Below are 23273 nucleotides of genomic sequence, written 5' to 3'. Positions count from 1 at the left end.
TATATATATATATATATAAACTAATAATAAGTAGATTCAGGTGTTTACTTTATCGTTATGAATTCCATGTTTCAGTTACGACAAATTTTAAACTAGGTATTATTATTTTGGACAAGTAGCTAATTTTAACCTAGTTTTTCTGATTTGAACCAAGTTACAGTAATTTTAGGCTAGCTTTGGGCACGATATAGCCAAACCATGGCTCTTGCTTCAAAAATTTCTATCAATCATTTAATCAATCCTGGAGAGTTAAAAAAATATTTTTTTATGTTTAACTTTTCTATTTTGAAATGGTAGCAATGTTAACAAGTATCACTATGACTTTGAAAGTCAGATCAAAATATATTTCTAATGAAGCTAGAATAAAAATAAAATCTAATTTAGATTTTGTTAGAATCTAAAGTTAATTATAAAGTAAAAATTGATTTTCATGATTGAGATTTTTGTGCAATAAACATTAAGTAGTGCCCTTAATAATCATTAAAATCCAAGTTATTTCTTATTAAAAGCTATCTACTTTATCATTAAAAGCTATTTGCTTTATTAACATAAGACATTAATTAAAGCGGGCTTTCTAACATATCATTTAAAAAAAAAATAGGACTAAGAAAATCCAATATCGTACTCGTAAAATATTCAATAATTATAAAAATAAATATTACGTAAAATATTATTGAAAAATAAAATGGTGCAATGTTTTTTTTTGTTTAACTTTAACTTTGGGATTCTTTATCAGATCACGGAATAGATCAAAACACATGAAATATCGAATTTTTATTGTAATTGATTTTATATTATTTGATATTGCTTTAACAATTCTTGAATATCAAACATTTATTTATAAAATCTACGAGTTTTACCCAGAGGCGTAAACATTAGAGTGTGTATTAAAATTCAATGCTCAGTTCTGGAAAAAAAAATTTTTCTCACAAAAAATTAGCACTTTTATATATTTAACTTTACAATTAGCTTTGCTAACTTTTAAATTATCGTGAGAGTATCAGATAGACTTTACTTTTGAATTCGGAAAACAAATATGGTGAATATGTTTAATATTCTCTGAGAAGTTTAATTGTGAAGAATTTGAGATTAAAATTTTTTTTCTCTGTTGTTGAGGAAATATTTGCTTTTGTTTAATTAAATGAGCAATGGATAATAAGAATGAATCAAAGAATAAGAATGAAAGTTATCAAGTTAAATGCTTAAAAATAAAACTATTTTTGTTTAATTATTAACTTTTCATAGTCATCTATCAACTAATTTTGTTTAATTTACTACGCGTATTTATTAAGTTAAGCTGCATGCAAACAATGATGCAGGTAAATTTGAAATAAAAATGTTTCAAATAAATTTATTTTAATTCGATGGACATGCTGCCGTATTCTTCGTAATTGCATTAACATATTTTTTTGAAGAATGGCAGTGATTTTTTTTATGTAACTGCTTTAAATGGAAAATTCAATAATTGCTTAAATAATTTATGCATTTTTTTGAGTGTTGGCTTTCCTATGGTGTCTTCGATGTCAAGATAGAAACTAACTTTTTTTTTGATTTGTGATTTTTTTAAGGTCTCTCGGATACAAAAAAAGAAGTCAAAAGAGATTTTTAAGGTTGCTTGTCGACTGTTTATTGCCAAATGTACTTAGAAATTTCATCTATTTAGAAAACCCATTGTTACTTATTTGCCTTGATCCAATTAGATTTCTAAAATTTGAAGGATTGATAAAATATACCGATGTTGAAAAGTAAAGTAAGACTAAAATAAGATTTTTTCCTGAGAATGCTTAATTTTTTGCAAAGATTTCCTCTAAAAGTATTATCCACTAAGCTTTTCAGTTGTAGAAGTTTTTTTTAACCTTCATAATTACCAGAGCATTATTATTCAATGTAATACTTCGTAGTGTTGAGAATAAAAAAAAAATTCAAAACTAAATTTTTGAAGAGAGTTGAATCTGAAAGACCTTTTATAGTTAGTTCAATGGCAAACTGGGGTTGTGCCTATTGACTTTTTTAAAAAATTCATATTGTTCTAGAGGGAGATAGGAGTAATTTTAGCTATTATAGAGAACTAATCTAACTTATTATTTCGTCCAGTGCTTGCTAACAATAAAGTCAGCAATTTGTAATGCGCCCTTAATAAAAAATACTAAAACTAAAATTTTTAAAAAAAGTTGTTGTTTTTATATCTCTTGGCCTAGCCAAGTTTGCCAGCTATTGGTCTTTTGCGAATTAAGCCAGGAAGGTGCGCCTTTCTTTTGGAAAGAGAGCACTAGTAGAGGGAAAGTACGTCTTGGCTCAGAAACCCACGGATAGATGGCAGCACCACTCATTCGTGAGGACAATTTTTTCACTTTAGACATAGGTCGGAAGGGAAAGGAAATTTTTTCCAGGTCCCTGTACCTATGGTACTGCTCAGTGATCGACTTCAGGATTTTCGGTTTCACAGATTTTACAAGCACGTATACCAGCGATGGCTGGTCGATACGAATTCCGCACCCTTCTGGCACCGACCACAGTCCTGACGTAAAATATCATCAGTGGTAGACGGATCACGGGTTAGAGTCCCTTTGCCCCCAGGCTAAACGCGGGAGCTTTTCGTGGGTTTCCTCTTTATGTAACGCAAATGAGGATTAGTTCCATAAAAAAGTCCTCCATCAAGGCAAATTTTTCCCAATATTTGATCTAGGAGTTCTCTTGTCTTCCGGATGGGGTTTAAAATTACAAGGCTAAGGAATTGAACATTAGTAGTCGTAAACCCAAAATTGGATCGGCTGTTCAACTACGGTTACAAAATAAAATAAAATACTTTACAGCGTGTTTCGTATTTTTGGGATTCTTATCAAGAAGGAAGGGAGAAGAGTATGCACAAAACTGATTGCAAATAAAAAGCAATTGAAATTCAGTTAATCCCTATTGAAGGTTCGATAAAACATTATAACTCTTTTAATTTCCGAAGTGAATAAAAGATTGTTGAAAGCGATAATGACAAACATCTTTAAGTTTCAGTAAGAGACAGACGAACTGGTTTTAATGTTTATCATCTCCCCTTCTTCACTAGTGATTCAAAATATTTCCATATTTTTCATTTTCCATCTTTTCGATATTCTACCTTTTCCTTGCTCGCATATAAATTTTAGATCCATATAGTGTGTACATTTTTTGATTTTTAATATTTGACAAGGATTCTAAAACTCTATTATAAAGGGAAGGAAAGACTCTGTTAATATTGTCTCCTCTATATTAGGAAATACTCTGTCTTTAAATTTTTCTCTGACACTTTAAGTTATTTTAACAGTGAAGAAGTCCCTGCTCAAGTCGTACACCATTTAAGAAGCAGAAATAAGAAATCTATTCACTGCCCAGCTATCGATATTTCAGAGCAAGTTGCTTTCTTTGAGGCTAAAACTGCGAAACAATCAAGGAGGAAAAAGAAGTGAACTGATGAAGCTATAGCTACAGCTTGTTTTATTGTAGCAGAAACGCCTTTTTCAAAATTTAAAAAATTTATCTCTAAAAAGAATTAAAATATTTATTTAATTATATTTCTTAAATTATGCTTTTTAATTGATCTTTTAGTATAAAGGAATATGAATTGAAATTATAAATAAAATGGCGAAATTATATTGTTGTTGGTATTTTGTAAATATCAGTTGAGTACATACATATACACAGAGATTCGCAATCAAATACCTTAAATAATAAGTATTTTTACTATCCTTTTTAAAAAAGAAGTTATAGGAATCACAAAACATTAGGAGTCGCAAAGGAGTATTTAAGCTAAACAGAAATAAATGCATCTTCGATATCTGTCAAATCATTGGTGAGAAAGGCGAAATGAAAGATATCTAAGCCAGTTTCATTGCAAAATGAAACTTGGAATTGATTTTTAACGATTGTTGATGATTAATGTTCGTCTTCTAATTCTTCTCTGTTTCTTCCAAATAAGTGTCTACTCAAGCCTTCCTCATTAGTGATTGCTCAGATTTTAGAAATGCTTTTTTCCATTTTCTGTTTTTAAATATTAATTTGCGATCCCTTATGTGCATTCTTTTTTGGCTTCATCTTTCATAAAGATTCTGAGAACCTATAATATAGGCGGGGGACATTTCTGAACACAGCGGATGCAATGGATAGTCTTCATTGTAAGCATATTTAAAAGTTCATATAAACGTACGAGTTAAGAGAAAAATAGGTTTTAAGAATTGAGTTTCTCGAGAGCTACATTTTAGCCCTTCATTCTGTACCATAAATTATTTAAAACAGTTTCTTTAAACCTCTAAATGCTGCGCCACAAACGAGCTGGAACTACGTTCAGATGTTCAAAATAAAGCAGAAGTTGGGTACCTTGTTGTTTTTTTGAAGCTAAATTGTTTATTTTAAGCTTAAGTCTAATTAGTTATATTATTGATTGAAAAGCTTGGACTATCAAACTATACAGTAGAGAGATTTTGGGGAAAAACATTACGTTTTTTTTGTAGGGAATGATTTTCTTTCTGTGCTTTGTAATTCTTCTTCTTCAAATGCGCTACAGCCTACCACTGGTCAAAACCATTTCAATATGCTCCCTCCAATGGATCCGATCAAGCGCTGTAATTCACTAACGATTGAGTATTAAGGCTTTGGGCATACTTCAACGATCCATTTTGTGTGAGTTCTTTTTTTTTCTTCTGATACCTCTGTATTTTTGCTAAAGTAAATTTTTTAAAACAGGATTTAAGTTTTCACATCTAAAAATATGCCCAAGTCAGCTGGTACAATAAGATTTGATAATTTTATGAATTTCTTGTGGAAATTCAAGATTTTTATGAAGTGGCGGTTTGTAAATAATACAGAGATGCAGTAAGGTGTAAAATATCACTTTTAAAGAAATATGGCTTATTTTTTATCAATGTTTTTGGAGGAAGAGACAGATACTATCTATCTTATTATATAAAACGCTAATACGTACGTATGTATGTATGTATCAATAAAACCGATAATATTTCTTTTCTCGCGCTGGCAACAGTTTTCATTTTTAATTGATTGGATTCGGCGCGCAAGAGCACGTAGTGAGCAACCAGATAACAATAACCAGAGTGAGCATTATCAGGTTGTTCAATTCAGATTCATGCACTAAAAACATGACAATATTTAATTTAAACTCAATTAGGAATTAATTAATTAATTGAAGTGAGAATGCTTTAAAAGGCCGCTGTTGAATTGATATTTTTCTACTGGGAGCTACCTAAACGTCTAAAAAACGTTTAAGTGTTTGTATTGAATGCATTGAATTTTTTTATATTTCGCGTTTATTTATGCATTGAATTTTCACGCTTTAAAATGCAGAATATTAGTGAAGCAATATTTGATAATTTATTTTGCTAATATGTTTCTTATTTAGCTAATGTTTTGATTTTTTCACCATGTACAATCTAAATAGCTAATATACTTTTTTAAAAGCCAATAAGAACATTGGTAGAATTCTTCTACATAAATAAAATACTATGTCTTTGATGATAAAATACTATGTCTTTGATGATAATATATTATGTCTTTGTGCTAGAACACTGTGTTCATTGGAGAGCGAGCGCAGCGAGCCATGGTTCACGGCATGAACCACATAGGATTGGCAATTCTCGGGAGTTGGCGAGCGTTAGCGAGCAGGGGGCGGAGCCTCCTAGTAAAGAGTAAAGCAGTTTGTAGTTCTACTCTTTAGAGTATCAGGGAAAAGCGAGAAAAAGAAGTTTTTGCATTATTTTTAAAATGTTTTTTTAACAATAAAACAAACACTTTTTTTGTGGTAACCAAAAAATGATAGTAAAAAAATGCTGCAGACTGTTGCGAAATCGAAATTTAAATATTCGATTTCCTTGAAATTTGCTTTCTCTCTTCATTTTGTATTTTGCCATGCAAATATTGCAGAACGTAAAAAATTGTATACCTTACAATAAAATTTTTTTCCGACTATAATTTAATAAAATAAAAAAAAATAATAACTTTTTACTAAAGTTTATTTTCTTATTGAATTATCTGTGGAAAAATTAATTTTAACGTTGTGTGTAAAAAATTTTCAATTCGCTTGAAAAGGTCTCGAGATATGGCGAAATACACAAAAAGTAAAATGAACATTAAGGTGTCCAAACTTTGGAGCGCTCTCTTGACCAAACTAATTGAACCATATTTCCCAGATTGCGGCTACCCCTACATTTTGGGAGTCAGAAATCCAAATCCGTGGGAAAAATGTATTTTTATTCAGAGAATGTACGTTTTTGTGTCTTATTTCGTAACTTAAAATATTGACTGCACTTATTAATTAGCATATTTGAAGTTACCCCTCAAACCATTAAGATTGAGTCCTAGAATGTGCAGATCCAATCATTAGATCAAAAGTCATTAGGGGGGTCCGTTTTTTTGGCGCATTCTACATCAACCAGCTAAGTTAATGTTACGGTTAGCTTACTTAGCATTCTTATGGTTAGCTTATTTAGTATGCAAAAGTATGAAAAACTAGCTGCTTTAAACAAAAATGTCGTGGTGATAGAATAACAACGGCTTTAAATCTTATTTTTTGAAATTATTGCATAATATATAGCATTCAATAATAATTATTATTGTATTATTTACTTCGGTTTAACACTTTTATTTGTGTAGAATTGGAAAGTAAAATTTTAGAGAACGTGGTTTTAATTATTTTAATTGAACGCCAAAGAATTTTCTCAATCCGATTTTGTCGTACACGACTGTTTTAAGTACAACTACTAAATTAGAGATAGTTCTGAAAATGAGCGGTCTTCTAAGTAACAGAAAATATTGATGAATTTAAGCTTTTATTTAATGTTTAAACTGCTTCAAAAAGTGATAGATAACGGATTGGAGCTTCTAGTAAATTCTGGAGTTGAGTGGAGTTCTGGTTCAAAATTTACTCGCCCAACTACTAAGAAATATTAAATTTTTTAATAGTTCGACTTAAAAACTCAATTTATTGAAAACCGATCAATACACCAAAAATTATCCAGAGTACTTAATTTTTTGTTTTGAGTATTGTAGATATTGGTGAATAATTTTAAATAAAATTTTTTTTATAAATATACCAAACGAGAGCTCATATGTGCAGTTTAGAAACTACTTTAAATGACGCAATAAACTTAGTGAACGTAAGATAACAACCAGCGATCATTAAAAAATGTTGAAAATCAAATAATAAAAGAAACGCACTAATAAAAGTTTAAGCATACTCTTTTTTCTATAACTTTTGTTTCAGATTTATTACTCTTACTTTTTAGCCCATTTAAAAGATGTTTTTTTATTTGTTTTAAATATACACATTAGAAAAACATGTTTTTACAAATTCTGCATGCAATTATAATACAACAGACATAACAGAGCATTGAAAATCGAGAAACGTGGCTAACATTAATTTGTTTCCTGTTTTTTCCTTTGGAAAACATAAGAGGACGTTAAAGGCGCAAACAATTACGAACGGCCACTTTTTGACTCACATCTTGAATTACACATTAACGAACCCGAGTAATCCCGCAGGATATTAGGAACCATTCCGTTTTCTGCTGGAAAGAACGAAAACTAAATTTTCAGTTTAAATTAACAGCTTATTTTTGTACATCCAATTCTTCTAAACGAAAAACAAACAAAAGGCGGTGGTGTAAGGTGGAAGGCAATATTTTTCTTTTAAGCGAAAAGTCAGGAAATTAAAACACTGTGGAAACACTCTCTAGAAATCCAAGGAAAAAGAAAAACGGAGATAAAAAGGATTCGAGAAAAGCGGAACTGAAAAAAAGGTTAAAATCTCCAGAGATCCATTCGAATCTCCTGCATGCAAATGGAATGGGAAGAACAAAAAAACATTCCAAATAAAAGGATGAGGGGTACTTTGGAATTGTGACATTGTTTGCGCTTGCGACCGAAGATTTATGCCCTACAATAGATCTGGAGCAGATATTTACTCTGTTGTTCACTTATATGAACCGCCTATTTACTAACTCGAATTACGAAATGAAATGAAAGTTTAGACAATAAAAAAAAACAGTTGCATTAGTAGACAGGATTGTTTTAGAAAGATATAGTTTATTTTTCCCATTTTTAATTTGTTCCCTAACAGTGCTTCTTCTTTTAATATTTTTCTTTACATACTTTGAACTAGTGAAAGTGATTGTCGGAGATTTAAAGATTTGAGAAAGTCTTATGAAACATTTTAGTGAATTTGAGTAAATGATAGCTTTAATGTTTATTTAATGAAAAAAAAAATAGATGGCACCATAACTTTATTTCCTGTTCACAAAATTCTAATTGGTAAAATCTTTTGAAATATTTTCGCCATCTCATCACGATTGTAAGTTTGGCGTTAAAATTTACCGTCAAAGGATAAGCTTTCACACGTCAACTGTAAAATATTAAAGATTGCACTTGGGAACAAGTTCTCCTTTTTGTTTTCTGTTGCAAGATATTTGTTAAATAGACTTTATATTCGTTCCTCAGATTTTAAAACTGCAATCTTTCTCTCGAAGCTACAGTTTTTTTTAAATCTAACATTTTTAGCCAATTTTTTTTTGTCGAAATGTGCAAACTAAGAAACTTTATATATAATAGGGATCAGATAAATGCTGCGGCAAGCTTTTAGGGTAATTAAGGAACATCATCAGGACACAAAAATTGCATAGGAACCCATGCCCAGAAATATCAACAGTACGCCACTAGGGGTGCTTCCCTTATTATGTACTGTTTCTTCCTGTGTTTCTAAACAGGTCATGGTAGGGAAGCGACGCCGTTTCATGAACCTATGCGAATTTAATCCTCATGATGTGCCCTAACTGCCCTAAAAGTTTACATCAACGCTTACGCAATCCTCTGCTATAACGTTTCTAACGTATATAACGTTCTAATTTTGTATATTTTGAAAAGAAAATAGACTAAAAATGCCATTTAAAAATATGTAGATTTAAAAGTGGACCTAATTTCAGGTTTGAAATCCCTAGACCTGAATCAGACACTCATAAAAATTTATACATATGCAACTACGAACTTTGTTTTCCAGTGTTATCAGTTACTAACATCACTCACTGCGATTTGCGAAATTCAAAGATTTGGTAAAGTAAATTAATGTTATTTTTTAGTTAAATTTCCCACTGTTCGCTTCACTTAAGTTTCTAAGACAGTATTAATTGCGTTTAAAATAAGCGCTAATTTGGAATCACATCAAATACAATTATAATTTCTGTGTGATCGATAACAAAAATCATAGTTCGCTTTCCACTAATTTACATCTTGTTTGTTATTGTCGTAACCGTTTGTATTTGTTTGCGTTTTTAACGTCCTCTTATGTTTTCCAGAGGAAAAAAGTGTAAACAAATTGATGTTTGCTCCCTTCTTAATATATATTGATCGGATTTTCATGTAATATAACATGGAACAAGGTGCAAATTTAATGAATTATTCTTAATTAATTTGAAATCGGACACAAGAGTTTGTTTTTTTATTAAATGAACCTACATTTTTTCGAGCAACTTCTTCCCTGATAATGGAGAAAAAAATTAGAATTTTGCTTTTTATTTAAAAAAACGATATGTTGGAAAAATAAAGATTTTTTACTTTTATGGCGAAATCTATAATTCCTTACACTCATTTGAACTTTCTATAGACATATATAACATTTCAAACGAGTAATGATGTTGTTTATATCAGGATATTTATAGAAGAGTGACAAATAAAGTGTGCGTGTTTTTGCGTATTAGGCATTAGAATGTAAAAAAAACTTAATTGAACTACAAACTAGAACTGAAACTATAACTAGAATTGATTATCCCATTATAGGATTCTCCTTTTAGTAACCATGGAACGCAAATGCTGAGTACGTTAATAGATTCAAAACTAACGAAGAAAACTTGGTTAACATCAATTTTCAGCCAATAATACCACGTTTTGATTGCAATACATTCAGATTTCTTTTATGTGTTTTTGAGAATAAATTGCCTTTCATTTCGATATCAAAATACAAGCATACTCAAAAACTCGTATAAATACAAGTAAAGTAACTAAAGTAAAATAACTCGTATAAATACAAAATACAAGTAAACTCGAATTACGAATGTTAAAAAACTTATCTCTCGAATCTCTTTACGAATGCTAAAAAACTTAATTGAAAAACAATTTAATTAGAATTGATTAAACCATTGCCGGATTTTCTTCTTAGTAACCATGGAACACAAATACGGAGTGAGTTTATAGATTTAAAACTAACGAAGAAAACTTGGTTAACATCGATTATCAGACAATAACACCACGTTTTGATTGTTACACATTGAGAATTCTTTTATGCGTTTTCGAGAATAAATTGCCTTTCATTTCGATATCAAAATACAAGCATGTGAGTAAGCTCCTATCAAATGAAATCCAATGGTCCTTGAATCGATTAACCCTACTATCATTGTACTGGACACGGACCGTCTGATTAATGGCTGTCAAAATTCAATTGAGTTCTGCTCCAGCATGAATAATTTATTCGTCTCTTTGAGTTGGCTTTGTGAAAATTCAATATTACACAGAAAGGGATAAGTAATGGCATTTATATTCATGTTTGACACGCAGTATGCACTGCAGAAGCACTTTACGAACGTAAAAATTTCCACGGAATGATTTAGAAGATTTTTTTTAGTTGAAAAATAATGATTTGATTTCTATTTTTGGCAAATGGTCTGGAGAGTTTTTCAGAAGTGATTGAATCTTTTATTAGCATGACGTCAAATGAAATCGATAAAAGGGTACTGTTGTAGTCATAAAGTATATTTGTCTTATGAAATTTTCATAATTTAATCAGATATTTTATATTTTATTTACCTGATAAAAATTTTTCTTATGAATTTCTTATTTTTAGTATTTTTTAGTAGTATGTTCTGTGATTAATGCTCTTAGAATGTTTGACAAAAATAAGGAAAAAAATCAAAAATTTATTAGCATGACGTCAAATGAAATCGATAAAAGTGTGCTGTTGTAGCCATAAAGTACATTTGTTTTATGAAATTTTCATAATTTAATCAGATATTTTATATCTTATTTACCTGATAAAATTTTTTCTTATGAATTTTTTATTTTTAGTATTTTTTAGTAGTATGTTCTGTGATTAATGCTCTTAGAATCTTTGACAAAAATAAGGAAAAAATCAAAAATTTATTAGCATGACGTCAAATGAAATCGATAAAAGGGTACTGTTGTAGTCATAAAGTATATTTGTTTTATGAAATTTTCATGATTTAATCAGATATTTTATATTTTATTTACCGGATAAAAATTTTTCTTATGAATTTTTTATTTTTAGTATTTTTTAGCAGTATGTTCTGTGATTAATGCTTTTAGAATCTTTGAAAAAAGAAGGAAAAAAAAATCAAAAATTTATATTTAAGCAAGGAAAATCTGAAGACTCACTCTTGATAGAGATTCGATTATAAATAACAAAATTAAGTTTGAAGATTTTTCTAATGATAAATTTCCCCATCCTCAGTTACTTCTCATAATCAAATCTGTTTGGATTCTTTTTAAACTTTTTTCGTTAATAATAATTCTCAATATTCTGGCAACGTTTTTGTGCTATATTTAATTAGAAATGGTATGCCAGGATGTAATTTTCATTCTAATTAGGAGTATGCATTTTGCTTTACTGAGATTCGACATGAATTTTGTAACACAATACTATTTTCACATTCTTCTTTTCAACTTTTGATTCAACTCTTTATTCTGTTTTTTCCCTTTTTTAGTATTTGGAGTTTTCCTTGGGAAAGATCAAAAGTTGATTTCAATATTTGAATTTTAATAAGAAAAATCTTGCTAAATGTTAAATTATTTATTTTTTATCTTTGATGATTAAAAAACTGGAAGGAACTGTTTATTTTCCTAGAATCGCCCAGAGTTTACTCAAGCAAATTCTGAAAAACAGCTTCAAAATAATTATATTCAGGATTGCGAGTAAAAATTATTTTGAAATCGAAGTAACTTCTTAGCTTCATTTCTTTTTTAAAAAATTCCAGTTTTTTTTGGCTAAAATAATATAAATAACTTTATGAAAGTACAGCTAACATACTTTTTAAAATATAATTATTTCACAGAATATATGGATACTTAACACTAATTCTTGCTTATAATAGATTCCTTGATTAGTTACAATTATTTTTAAAATCAAGAAAAAATTATACATACCTATAATTTTAAGAATTTGTGGATTAAGATTTGCTTTGCCGCATAATAGATAAGAAGCAGAACAAAAATTTATTATCGTTTTTAGGAAATTATTATTTGTTGCTTTTCTGTAAATTTTACCGCTGAGCCAATCAGAGACTAATTCTTTAAACTATGGTTAGGTAAAAAAAAATCCTGGAACCGCTATATGAAAACTAAAAAAATAAACTGAAATTTGAGACTGTTATGTTGAATGGAAAGCGATTAAAATTAATTAAATTTACATTCTATTCCAATAAAATCGGGACATATATTAGTGGTTATATAATAAGACGTGTGTTAGTAACAAAAAATATTGGGAGTTTTTAATTGGATAATATTTTATTTTGATTATTTTATGTGGATTCTGATTTTATTTGATTGAAGAAAGGATAATCTTTCTATCGTGAAGAAGAAAATTATTGTAAAGTATTTGTGAAGACTGATGAGCGGCGACGGGAAGAGAATAAAACCCTTCTTATCTCGAAATAAAAATATGAGACATGCGTATAATATGAATTTATAATTCATTTTTTACTCTGATTCATTAAGCGCATAACTATTATATTAGTTTTGAGTTTAATGGATCAGAACAAAAATAAGAAATAAATCTAGGCAGGTATAAATCATTACAAATATATACAATATACTTAGCCATATGCAGTATATAATATTAAAGCACACACACGATGCATGCATAAAAAATGACGTGAGGTGTTTAGAACTCCATAATGCGTAATGTAGTGATCGGAATGTTAAAAAAATTGACATGCGCACTCAGTAAAGAATGGGTTTTTAATTTCTGAAGAAAAAAATGAAACAGTTAATATTCTGACTTGCTTTCGGTTTATTTTGCCTTCTCCTGGGGCAGTAGGAGGCATGACTGTTTGCGGTATTATACAACCAACCGCTGAAACTGCTCCTGCGCTGGCTGCATGGTAATGCCCCTTAGGATGTTGCCATGTATGTCAGTGCTTCCACTTTGATTTCTCTTTAATATTTTTCCTTTTTGTTTGTTCCTGTACAACTTTCACCAGGGGATATAAAGTATGTTTCTTAGCGTGTTATTTCGTGTTAAGGATTTCGGTTTTCTTCTACAGGTGTTGATACTTTTAGTTCTCTTATGAGGCAATAACTTATTTTTATTTCATATTATTCTATATATATATATATATATATATAAATAGATAAGATTTAAAAAAAACAGATGAAAAAATAAAGAAAAGATATAATCTCATCATCAGCTCACGAGATTATATCTGGAAAAAATTTTGTTTTCTTATATAGTATTAATATAGCCAAAGCAAAANCGCCTGCAAAAAAAAATTTTCACAAGATTTTTACATCCAAAAAAATAATTTTTTCGTTGCTATGACGAAATTTTTTGAGAGCTAGCTGATCAAACACTGATGAATTTTATAAAAAAAAAAAATACATCAAAAAATTGTGCAGATAATTTTTAATATTTTGTTGAATTATGTGTCATAATAAGGTTCTTAACGTTGCAAGTTTTCATAAAGTCATTTCAAAATTTTTTTAGACTTTAACAAATAAGATTTAGAACACAGTTCTAAATAAGATTTAGAACTGTGTGAACTAATCATTATCTGCAAAAAAATATATATATTTTTCAAAATTTTTTTTAAATCTTTTTCAAAATCTAGTTTTTTAGTGGGCATAATAATTTATTTAAAAACTGTACCTTTAAATAAAACGTTATTAGTATTGAATAAAGGAAATATTAAAACTGCTCTTATGAATGTGGAAACCAATAGGCAACCGTACCTATATATATATATATATATATATATATATATAACATTTTAAAATTACTTAAAAATGAGAAATATTAATAAATAATACATCGATACATAATTCACGCTTTTAAAAGGAATCATTTACTATTTGTTGCGTTGCTTCATTAGGCACGTAGCCCGTATACACATTATTTCAAAATGCTTATGGTTTTATTAATTTGACTCGAATTTAAAATCCCATTTATCTTTCAAGGCTGTTAATAAAGACGTCATTTAGCTTTTAACTTATTGGTGATGGACTCATCAAGATTTTATATCTTTTCGATAAATTTTGCTAAAGGGGACCCTGCAGGATTACGTGAGCTTTTAATACGTGCTCTAGTTCTGTCTGCACTTAATGATATTTGGAGCGTGGGCGGTCAGGGGATTAGCTGATAATGGTGTTCTAGAAGGAGAGTTCTAGAATTTTGCATTAGGGTTATCCATTCATTGGTGAAAAGGGGAAGATAGAAACTTCGAACACACTCTCATTCCTACACAGGCTAGAGTTGTCTCTATTATAAATATGTATAGGGCCGTGGCGATCCGGTCTGACGAATATTTGTTGGCAAGAGATGGGAGTATAGGTTCTCTCTAATAGAAGGGTTTGTGAAACAAATTTAGATTGTTCATTATGCATATGGGGAAGTTCGGCGATGTTGTGAGTTAAGGGGAGTGAAAATGAGATGATTTAAAGGTCTTATTTGGGGTGTTGAAACCTGGTTTGTTCAAGTTAGAGCTCCAATTTAGGTGAGTTTTGATGAATATCAGAAGTAAAGCGGATTTGCTTTAGTTGGCAATGAAGGGAAATTCCAGGAGAATTGTTTGATTTGTAGAGTAACTAATCAACATGCATAAAATGTCTGTAGTAAAGGAATTTCACAACTTTGATTAATATAATTTAGGAAATTAGCATATTTTGATTCAGCATCAAAAATCTTTCTACTTTTGTTAGATTTTTATATTTTGAATTATTTTTTTCCTAAGAATTAAGATGAATTTAAAATAAGAATGATTATAAGAACTAAAATTTGACAAGAATACCTTAATAAGCCTTAAAAGCTACAATTTTCGAAATTTTTGAGCAGGGCGTACCATAATATCATTCAAATTAATTGCAACCTCACTATGGAACTAAGTTCCAAAAAAATGTGTCTCCATATATGTGTTGACGTCTCGATGTTTCAACCATTAATATAAACTTAGCACTAGGATTTTTGAATCTGTATTTTGTTGATAATTTTCGTCGAATCAGTAGTGATGTAATCCAAAAAATATCAATAGACATCTTCTTTATATCCGATTTAGAGAATCGTTTTTTGAATTTTTTTAAAATAAATAAAGAAGCTGTGTGATGAATGCATTTTTAAAAAATCTATATAAGCAATAGCGTTTGGAACTTACTGTTGTTTTACTACAGGAAGTTTTAAGACACACTTATGGCATAATGACATCATCATTTCGGTGGTGAGATTTAGTTTGTTGTCCTTGTCGCTCCCGTGAAAATGACGGAGTGAGGTTTCGTCCTCTATTTCTCGCTCCCGTGATATTTCCGGGCTGGAGTGTTTAGTAGTAACGCGCCGATAAGAGTAAAACTAATTCATTTCTTTTGCCCGGAAAAATTTTATTTCTCATTTTACACACTAGATGGCAGTACCAGGATATTTTTAAAGCAATTGTAGATTGTTAGTTTATTTTAAACTAGATGTCAGCACTAATCATATACGTGTATTTGTGACATGTGAAAAAATAGGCACTTTTATGACCGTTTTCTTGAAAATTAACCGATCGTTAAGGAGTTAAGTGCTTGGTGAAGAAATTCAGTTCATTGTTTTAAAGAATAATTGCATCTACAGGTTTTACACAATAGACTTGAATCAATAACGTAAGGATGTATACGTAAAATCTTTTCCAAAAATGCAGATTTTGCGATCTTGGGATAATTTTTTATGCAACTGCCAATGTACTTTTCAATGTACTTCGTACAAATGTTCAACGTTCTGCTTTTGCTTCTGAACTAGTAGATTAGTTTATGCTTTTTTTATGAAATAGCACCACGTGGATTAGATATTTTATCCGGTTTGGTTATACAAGTAGTATTTGTAGTACAGAGCATATACCGGGGATCCCAAAATGACTGATAGATTTTGAAAATTAAAGAAAGGAAAGAGCAGACTGCTCTGAAAATGTATTGTTTGCGGCACTGTGCTTTTGAAGCTAGAGAAATCATTCGCACCAAATTTTACTTTTAGTTAAACTTTCCACCAATAGGTGGCGTTGCAGAATAAGTGTAACCAGAATGTGGTCTTTACCCAGCTGTAATCTAGGCAGTGACACTCCAAAATTGTCCCCCCCCTCTAACGTTGAATCCTCATCAAAAACTTTTACAAGCGCTCACTAGTTGATTGTGGGGTTAAAGTTTGATTGGAGATTTCAATTTCTCTGCAGTTCTCGCATGACTGTAGCGTGGCAGAAAATTTATTAAAGGTGCAATTTGGTGGGGTATTGGAAATGCCTAGCCTCCCAAGCATAATGCCTCAAATCATACATTTTTATCATGTTCTGTTCTTTTTTTTATTGGTTTTCAAAATCAGTCAATCGTGTTTGGGATACAAGATAGTTTCTCTCATTGTTAATGTAGAAAATAGGGTTACTCTAATGAGCTTTTGGCAACACGCAGTGAGCTCAGTTTTTAAACAATTTTGGGTGTAAATTTTGATTATGTTTTGTACCACCAATCAGGATGTTTTCATTTGTTATTTTTAGGTATAAAAACCTGTTTTATATTAAGAATTGCAACCGTTTCGCTTCTAGTTTCAATAATTATAAACAGAATTTTATTGTAATAATTAAACTAATTTCTTTTATTGTTGAACAATTAAAGTATTTTCAATACTTAGGTTCTCCTAAGTTACTATAATTAATATATGTAATGTGTTTGATACTATCACTCTATTGTTTTCTATATGGGAGTGGATACGATAATACAAAATTATTTATTTTCTGTAATTTCACATACAATAAAATTTTTAAAAGTTTATTAGAACACTTGTTGTTACAATAACTAAAAATGATTTATAACAATGAACAATTTAATATTCATAAAAACATATTATAAATACGATTATAATATTATATATAACATTATATATGATATTACTTATACTATTATACACTATCTACCAATAAGTTGTAGTTCATTTACGTAGCACTAGAGCTGCACGATGGGCTATTGGCAACGGTCTGGGAAACATCCCTGAGGATGATCCGAAGACATGCCATCATAATTTCGATCCTCTGCAGAGGGGATGGCACACCCGCTTCAGTAGCCCGACGACCTGTACGTGAAGTCGAGCACTTCACGGTAGAACACTTTAACGAGGACCAATACAGCACACCCTCGGTCCCTACGCAGACTGATCCAAGTGGTCACCCACCCGCACACTGACCGCAGCCAGTGATGCTTGACTTCGGTGATCTGCTGGAAACCGTGTCTTAACGATCAGTCCACTGCGGGACATCTACCAATAAGTAATCGGGCGCATGTGATAAAAGAGATAAACACAATTTACTTTTATTCAATAGTTAGTAGAGCCTCCACCCGAGGCAATTATAGACATAACTCTTTAGGACACGCTTTCCACAAGTGTTCGGAAGATGGACAGTGGTATTTTCTTCCACTCGGTTTGGTGAAGACACGTAAGTAGATTTAACTTTGAACTCGGTGTTCCAACGCATCCTATAGATTTTCTATAAGATTCAGGTCCGGAATCTGGGCAGGCTAATTTATTCTGTTCATCCAATTGTCTCATATTAATCCATCTCGCAACATGGCAAGTGGCGTTGTAACAATGATCCAATCTGTAAAATTGCCACATCATAGAAATCACATTGTTGCCTAGGATAGTAGAGTAGAAGTCAGCATTGAGCTTACCAAGAATTGGGATCAAAGGTCGCAGTCCATACCTTGAAAAACATCCCTACTCCATAATTCCTCCTCCGAATTTCTAGGCACATTCTGGTAAAAGGCGTTCTCCAGGCATACCCAGACTCTCCCATTACTAGAGATTGAATCTTGATTCATCATTCCAGAGAACCTGTTTCCAGTCATCTACGGTCCAATTTCGACGTGCCTTGCCCCACCTCAACCCAATCATCGCTGTTGGATTTTGTTATCAAAGGCTTATAGGTAGCGCACGTCCATTGAAACCAAGCAAATGTGCTTCCATGCTGATGATATTTTTCGAAACATCAATACCGGATGCTTTTTGGAACTTCTGGAGTATGTGGGTCATCGGTTTGGGATGGTTTTCTTTCGAATTTCTACGTACAGCACTCACCACCAGCCTCTATCTGTTAGTTTTGTAGGCATGCTGGGTCGAAGCATACTTCATTATCACAAAAGGCAAATGTCGGTTTTGGAATGTAAGATATGTCCACTAGATATGTCCCTTAAGGATCGGCCATTTTTGTGATATCAGAAAAACACGCCTTTCTTGAAGTTAGACAGTTTTGAATTCAGAGGCATCTTGTACGCGACGAATCTTACACGATATTGAAATTCAAAAAGCGTGACGTAGATCAGGACAACAGTTATCTTCCTTTACATGGGTGTCCAAATATTTAATGGAAGATAATGTATGTATTATATAAACGTTTTATAACTATTCATCAATTATTCAGAGTGCTCGGTTATTACGATTTCTAATACTTATTTTCCGAAGGCTTGTAAAAAATGATTTGAAAAAAATATGTATGCTAAGTGTTTCAAATTATTATCTAATTGAGTCAATTTGATAGTAGGAAAAAAGGAAGAGAAATTAAAAGGGAATTATTAAAAATATCTCAAAATTTTACGAGGCAGTCAAATAGATTTTTACGTTTTTAACCCCGCCATCATCACAAGAGCTTATTCTATTTTAATTCGTTTAATTGCTATATTTAAATTAGCGAGCCCAAATGCGTTTAATTTTTTTTATTTAAAATTTGATCTGGGTTCTAGAAATATATAATAAGAGTGGTCTTTACGAAATTTTCTGTGTAAATAAGATAATTCAAAAACTTTATTTGACAGTAATGAAAAATATTTAACAGGTATAAAATAGTTATTTTCCGTAGATAAAAGGCTTTATAGTTCCATATAGAATAGCAAATTGTTTTCTATCGATTCTCCATTTCTTCATATTTCATGATCTATTTACTACTAAGTTAACTATTCATTCCAAGTCCTCCATTCTTAACTAAATAAAGGAATAACGTATTATTCTATGCCATTTTTTTCAATAAATCAATAATAAATTAGAATTTGTAAGAACACAAAAGCATTTTCTTCACAAACTGAGTTTTATATTTAAGTCTAGCATTCTTTCTAACATTCTTTATGTCTAACATTCTTAAAACAGTCTAATCTAAAAACCTATTACATATGGAAGATAAAGGAATGTTAGCTTTTATTCATAAATTCAATATAAGCTCTTTTTAAACTCTTGAGTCAAAGAAGCCTTTCATCTATAACTCCATCGATGAGGTTATCACAACCTCTTTCATGAACGAGTCAAATTCAATTTCGCCTATTCAGGTCTAAGATGACAAAGATACCAAAAGTTATTCATGGTGAGTTTTTCTGTAAAAGACTATGAAAGAAAAATGTTTGAAGTGGAAGAGGTATTTTTCAAAATAGTGCCAATGTGTATCGTACACAAGAATGGTACTTTGGAAACTGGAAGTCAATAACAGTGTAAATGGAATTAATGAAAATAATATTTGGTTTTGTAAGGAATCTTAAATATATTACGCTATTGAATAATGTATGAGAAACAGCAAAATAAACATCTTATATACTAAAATGTTTATACATAAATTGAAAACACTGTATTATGCTGTGGTAAATTAAAGTATTATCAAACACATATTTTTTTAAAAAAGAAATATATATACATAATTTTATTTTAACAACAAAAATATTAAGAAAAATGATTAAACGAGACTAAATTTTTAAAAAAAGTTATAGTACTATAAATATACTATTACTATTTATTTTAGTCAAGAGCCGTTTTCTTTAGTCAGGCAAATTTAGATGCGTGGCATTTTTAGAAACTTTTCTTTATGGACGTGTGTTTGTTTTGCTTTTACAATTTATTCCTTAAAGTTTTGAGGAATTGAGACCGGAGGTTTCTTGGTATTTTATAAAAAAAACCCATCAATTAATAATAATACCTTTCGTGGCAAAATTAAATCACGGATTTGGTATTTTTATACATTACTATTTCTGCAAACTATTAGAACATAAATTACTATGGACAGCTCTTAGCACAAAAGTTCATTCAAAATTTTATGAGAGAGATGTGGTGGCCCACGGTGCTTTCCAATGAGTCGAACCGGGTTTGAATCCCAGCGGTGACTGGTCGACATGAATTCCGCATCCGGCTCGCACCAACCACAGAGATGACGTATAATATCCTCAGTGGTATACGAATCATGGGTTAGAGTCCCCTTACCGTCGGGCTAATCATGGGAAGTTTTCGTGTTTCAAATGCGGGTTAGTTCCCTCAAAAAGTAATTCATGAAGGTAAATTTCACTTGATCCAGAAGTTTCCTTGTCTTCTGGATTGGGTGCAAAATTACAAGGACACGAGTTGAATATTGGTAGTCGTAAACTCAAAATTGGGTCCGCTCGTTCAACGACTGTTATAAATTTTTTTAAAACTAAATAAAGCTTTTTTCCTAAATTTTGACCGTCTAACTCTACTTGCGCCAACAGCGTACCACAAAAATTCATATATTTCAGAGAACGCAAACAAAGGGAGTAATAACTAATAAAAGTCAAAATGTGTATGGTGTACTTTTCGCGCGACCATAAATTTAAGAAAAACTATTGTGCCAATAGTAATTAACTGCAATGAGTAAAAGTGAGCAGTTATGAAATTAACTGGAAATGAAGTTTTAAGTATAGTTGAAACAAAATAAACTCTACAGATCTCTATTAACTTAATCAACTTTTACTTAATGAGGCTCTAAATTTGCGTCCAATTCTTGAGTAGTTAAGAGCGGAAATAATGAGGAGAAAGCTGGAAAAAGTTTCCTAAGTTGTGAGTTAGATTCCATACTTGTATTTGGTGTTTTTCCTTTCCCCAAAGGTGGTCATTTTCTTGACTTCACAGTGGGAGAAGTATGAAAAGGGTGAAAATTACATACTTATATCAAACAAGATATTAGATATTGTGATATTATTTCCGAGGTATTTTTTTTACGTTGAATCAAAGGCAACCAATGCCTTATCGATGACATGACTAGTTAAAAGAGTTACCAAAATTTCTATGTATTTAAAATATATAGGGATTTACTAAAATATACTGTATAAATAAGTACTGTATAAATAAGTACTGTATAAATAAGTACTGTATAAATAAGTATCAAAATTACTTTTGTTTAAGTATTAAAATTACTTATACTTGTCTACAACTCGGCATTGAATTAACGAGGCTGAACTTGATTATAACTGTCTGTATACAGACTTGCTTATTACCTAAATGTTATTTTTTGTGATTTAGGGGTGTTATTAATCTAAAAATACAAACTAAAAGCCTACGTTGCATAGCGTATTAAATTTTGACATTAAGAAACAAACTCTAGTTGCCTTGGCAACAAAGGAATAAGAGAAATCCTATTTAGGAATTTAATTTAATTGATATTTTAATGTTGTAAAGAGCGTTGCTTTTACGGGATGCTTAGAATGTTTTCTTGTGGAAAAAAAGATCTGTCATTGGTTTTGCATGTACAATGTGCTAGGCCATATTAAGATTAAATATTGAGCCTTCATTAGCATTCCCCTGATTAACAAATTGGGTTTTGATGCTGTAAAGAACATTACTCTCTCAGAAATTGCACAATACATTGCATTAATTATTTTTAAATGAATCAATATTTGTTCCTATATACTATACGACTCATTACTCCTTTTACCATAAGGGAGTATTATGAACATGCGTTAGGAACAGAAGTGCGTACTTTTTCTTAAATTATCCAAGGAATTTTTATAGCTAAATTGAAAGAGACTAATAATTTTTAAGCGTGATAAATCATGTTTTATCTAAATCCATATCTATATTCTAAATCAAATATCTTATTTCAAGAATTGGCTTTGTCCAGATATAATCAGAAGTCTTCAATCATTGATTACATAAAGAACGTTAAGAAAGCATTATCAATACAACAGAAGCAACACTACTTTTGAGATAGTTCATTTGAATAATAAAATTGCGACCGGGATAGCCAGGCTGGTAGGGCGCTGGGCCCATGCTCGAGCCATCATGAGTTCGATCTCCACCGGCCGTGTACAAAATATTTACTGGTGCACGCTAAATCTGTCGTGGTCGCAAAGTCCTCCAAGTTCGTGCTCTGGTTCAGGTCAAAATTACGATTTGCGGGTGGATGGTGTATGAATGTGTCCTCCCTGTAAAACGGGATGTGAAGTATGTATGTTGTCTCCGGATCATCCTCAGGAATGTTTCTCAGACCGTCACCAATAGCCCGTGTGACTTATATAAAAGAAAGAAAGATGAATAATTAATTTAATTAAAATTTCATTAGTAAAATGCGATAACTTATAAAAGTAGCAGTTTAGTTTTTAATCTAATTTAGCCTGACTAATAGTCTCTATTTATAATCTCTTCGTTATAGTCTCTTTGATGCCTTGTTGACTTCTAACAATGTTGACTTGCATAAAATTGTTATAATCAAAAATTGTTCATTCACTAGGAGCAACAGTGGCTAGTCAGTGGTTAGGAGGTGCTTTTTGCATATCTACTTGAATTTTGATACCTATTATGAGTAAAAATACCTTAAATTTATTATTTGCCTTTTATTTTCAACAATATAGAATAATCCCAGTGATTGAGCAATTTATTGATTTGTCACGACTTGATAAACTAGCTAATAGACTCCCCCTAAACTAAGAATTTACATAAGCTGTAATGCTTAAAAATTGAAAAGAAAAACTTAGCTTTAGCAACCGTTTAATTTCTCTTTTAAATGATGAGAAAATAAATCTATAAAAAATTATCTATTGTACTTAAAACAGGAAACTACATAACGTACAGCTTATAATTTTGTTGTTCTAAATGCTTCACACAAAAACTAAAAATTTTTTCAAGCGAAGGCCACGTGGCTAGAAAATTTAATACAGTGTCAGGTGTCTTCCAAAAGAAAGGCTGTAAAGTACAGTTCCCAATAATTCTTGAAAAAAATTTTGATTAATTGATTAATTTTGAAAAAGATTTT

General features: G+C 30.7%; 1 protein-coding gene across 1 annotated transcript in view; it reads left to right on the top strand.

The window, feature by feature from the left end:
* The window catches only part of LOC107438600 (uncharacterized), a 40729-nt gene extending 37111 nt beyond the window's left edge, over window positions 1–3618 (top strand). The window contains exon 8 of the mRNA XM_071184454.1: window positions 3296–3618. Coding sequence (XP_071040555.1) covers window positions 3296–3437 — 142 coding nt within the window. The 3' untranslated portion in view covers window positions 3438–3618. The remainder of the gene's footprint in view (window positions 1–3295) is intronic.
* The last annotated feature ends 19655 nt before the right edge of the window (window positions 3619–23273 follow it).

The sequence above is a fragment of the Parasteatoda tepidariorum genome, chromosome 8, assembly GCF_043381705.1.
Source record: "Parasteatoda tepidariorum isolate YZ-2023 chromosome 8, CAS_Ptep_4.0, whole genome shotgun sequence".
NCBI classification, from domain to species: domain Eukaryota; kingdom Metazoa; phylum Arthropoda; class Arachnida; order Araneae; family Theridiidae; genus Parasteatoda; species Parasteatoda tepidariorum.
This window is presented reverse-complemented; position numbering and strand designations above follow the sequence as displayed.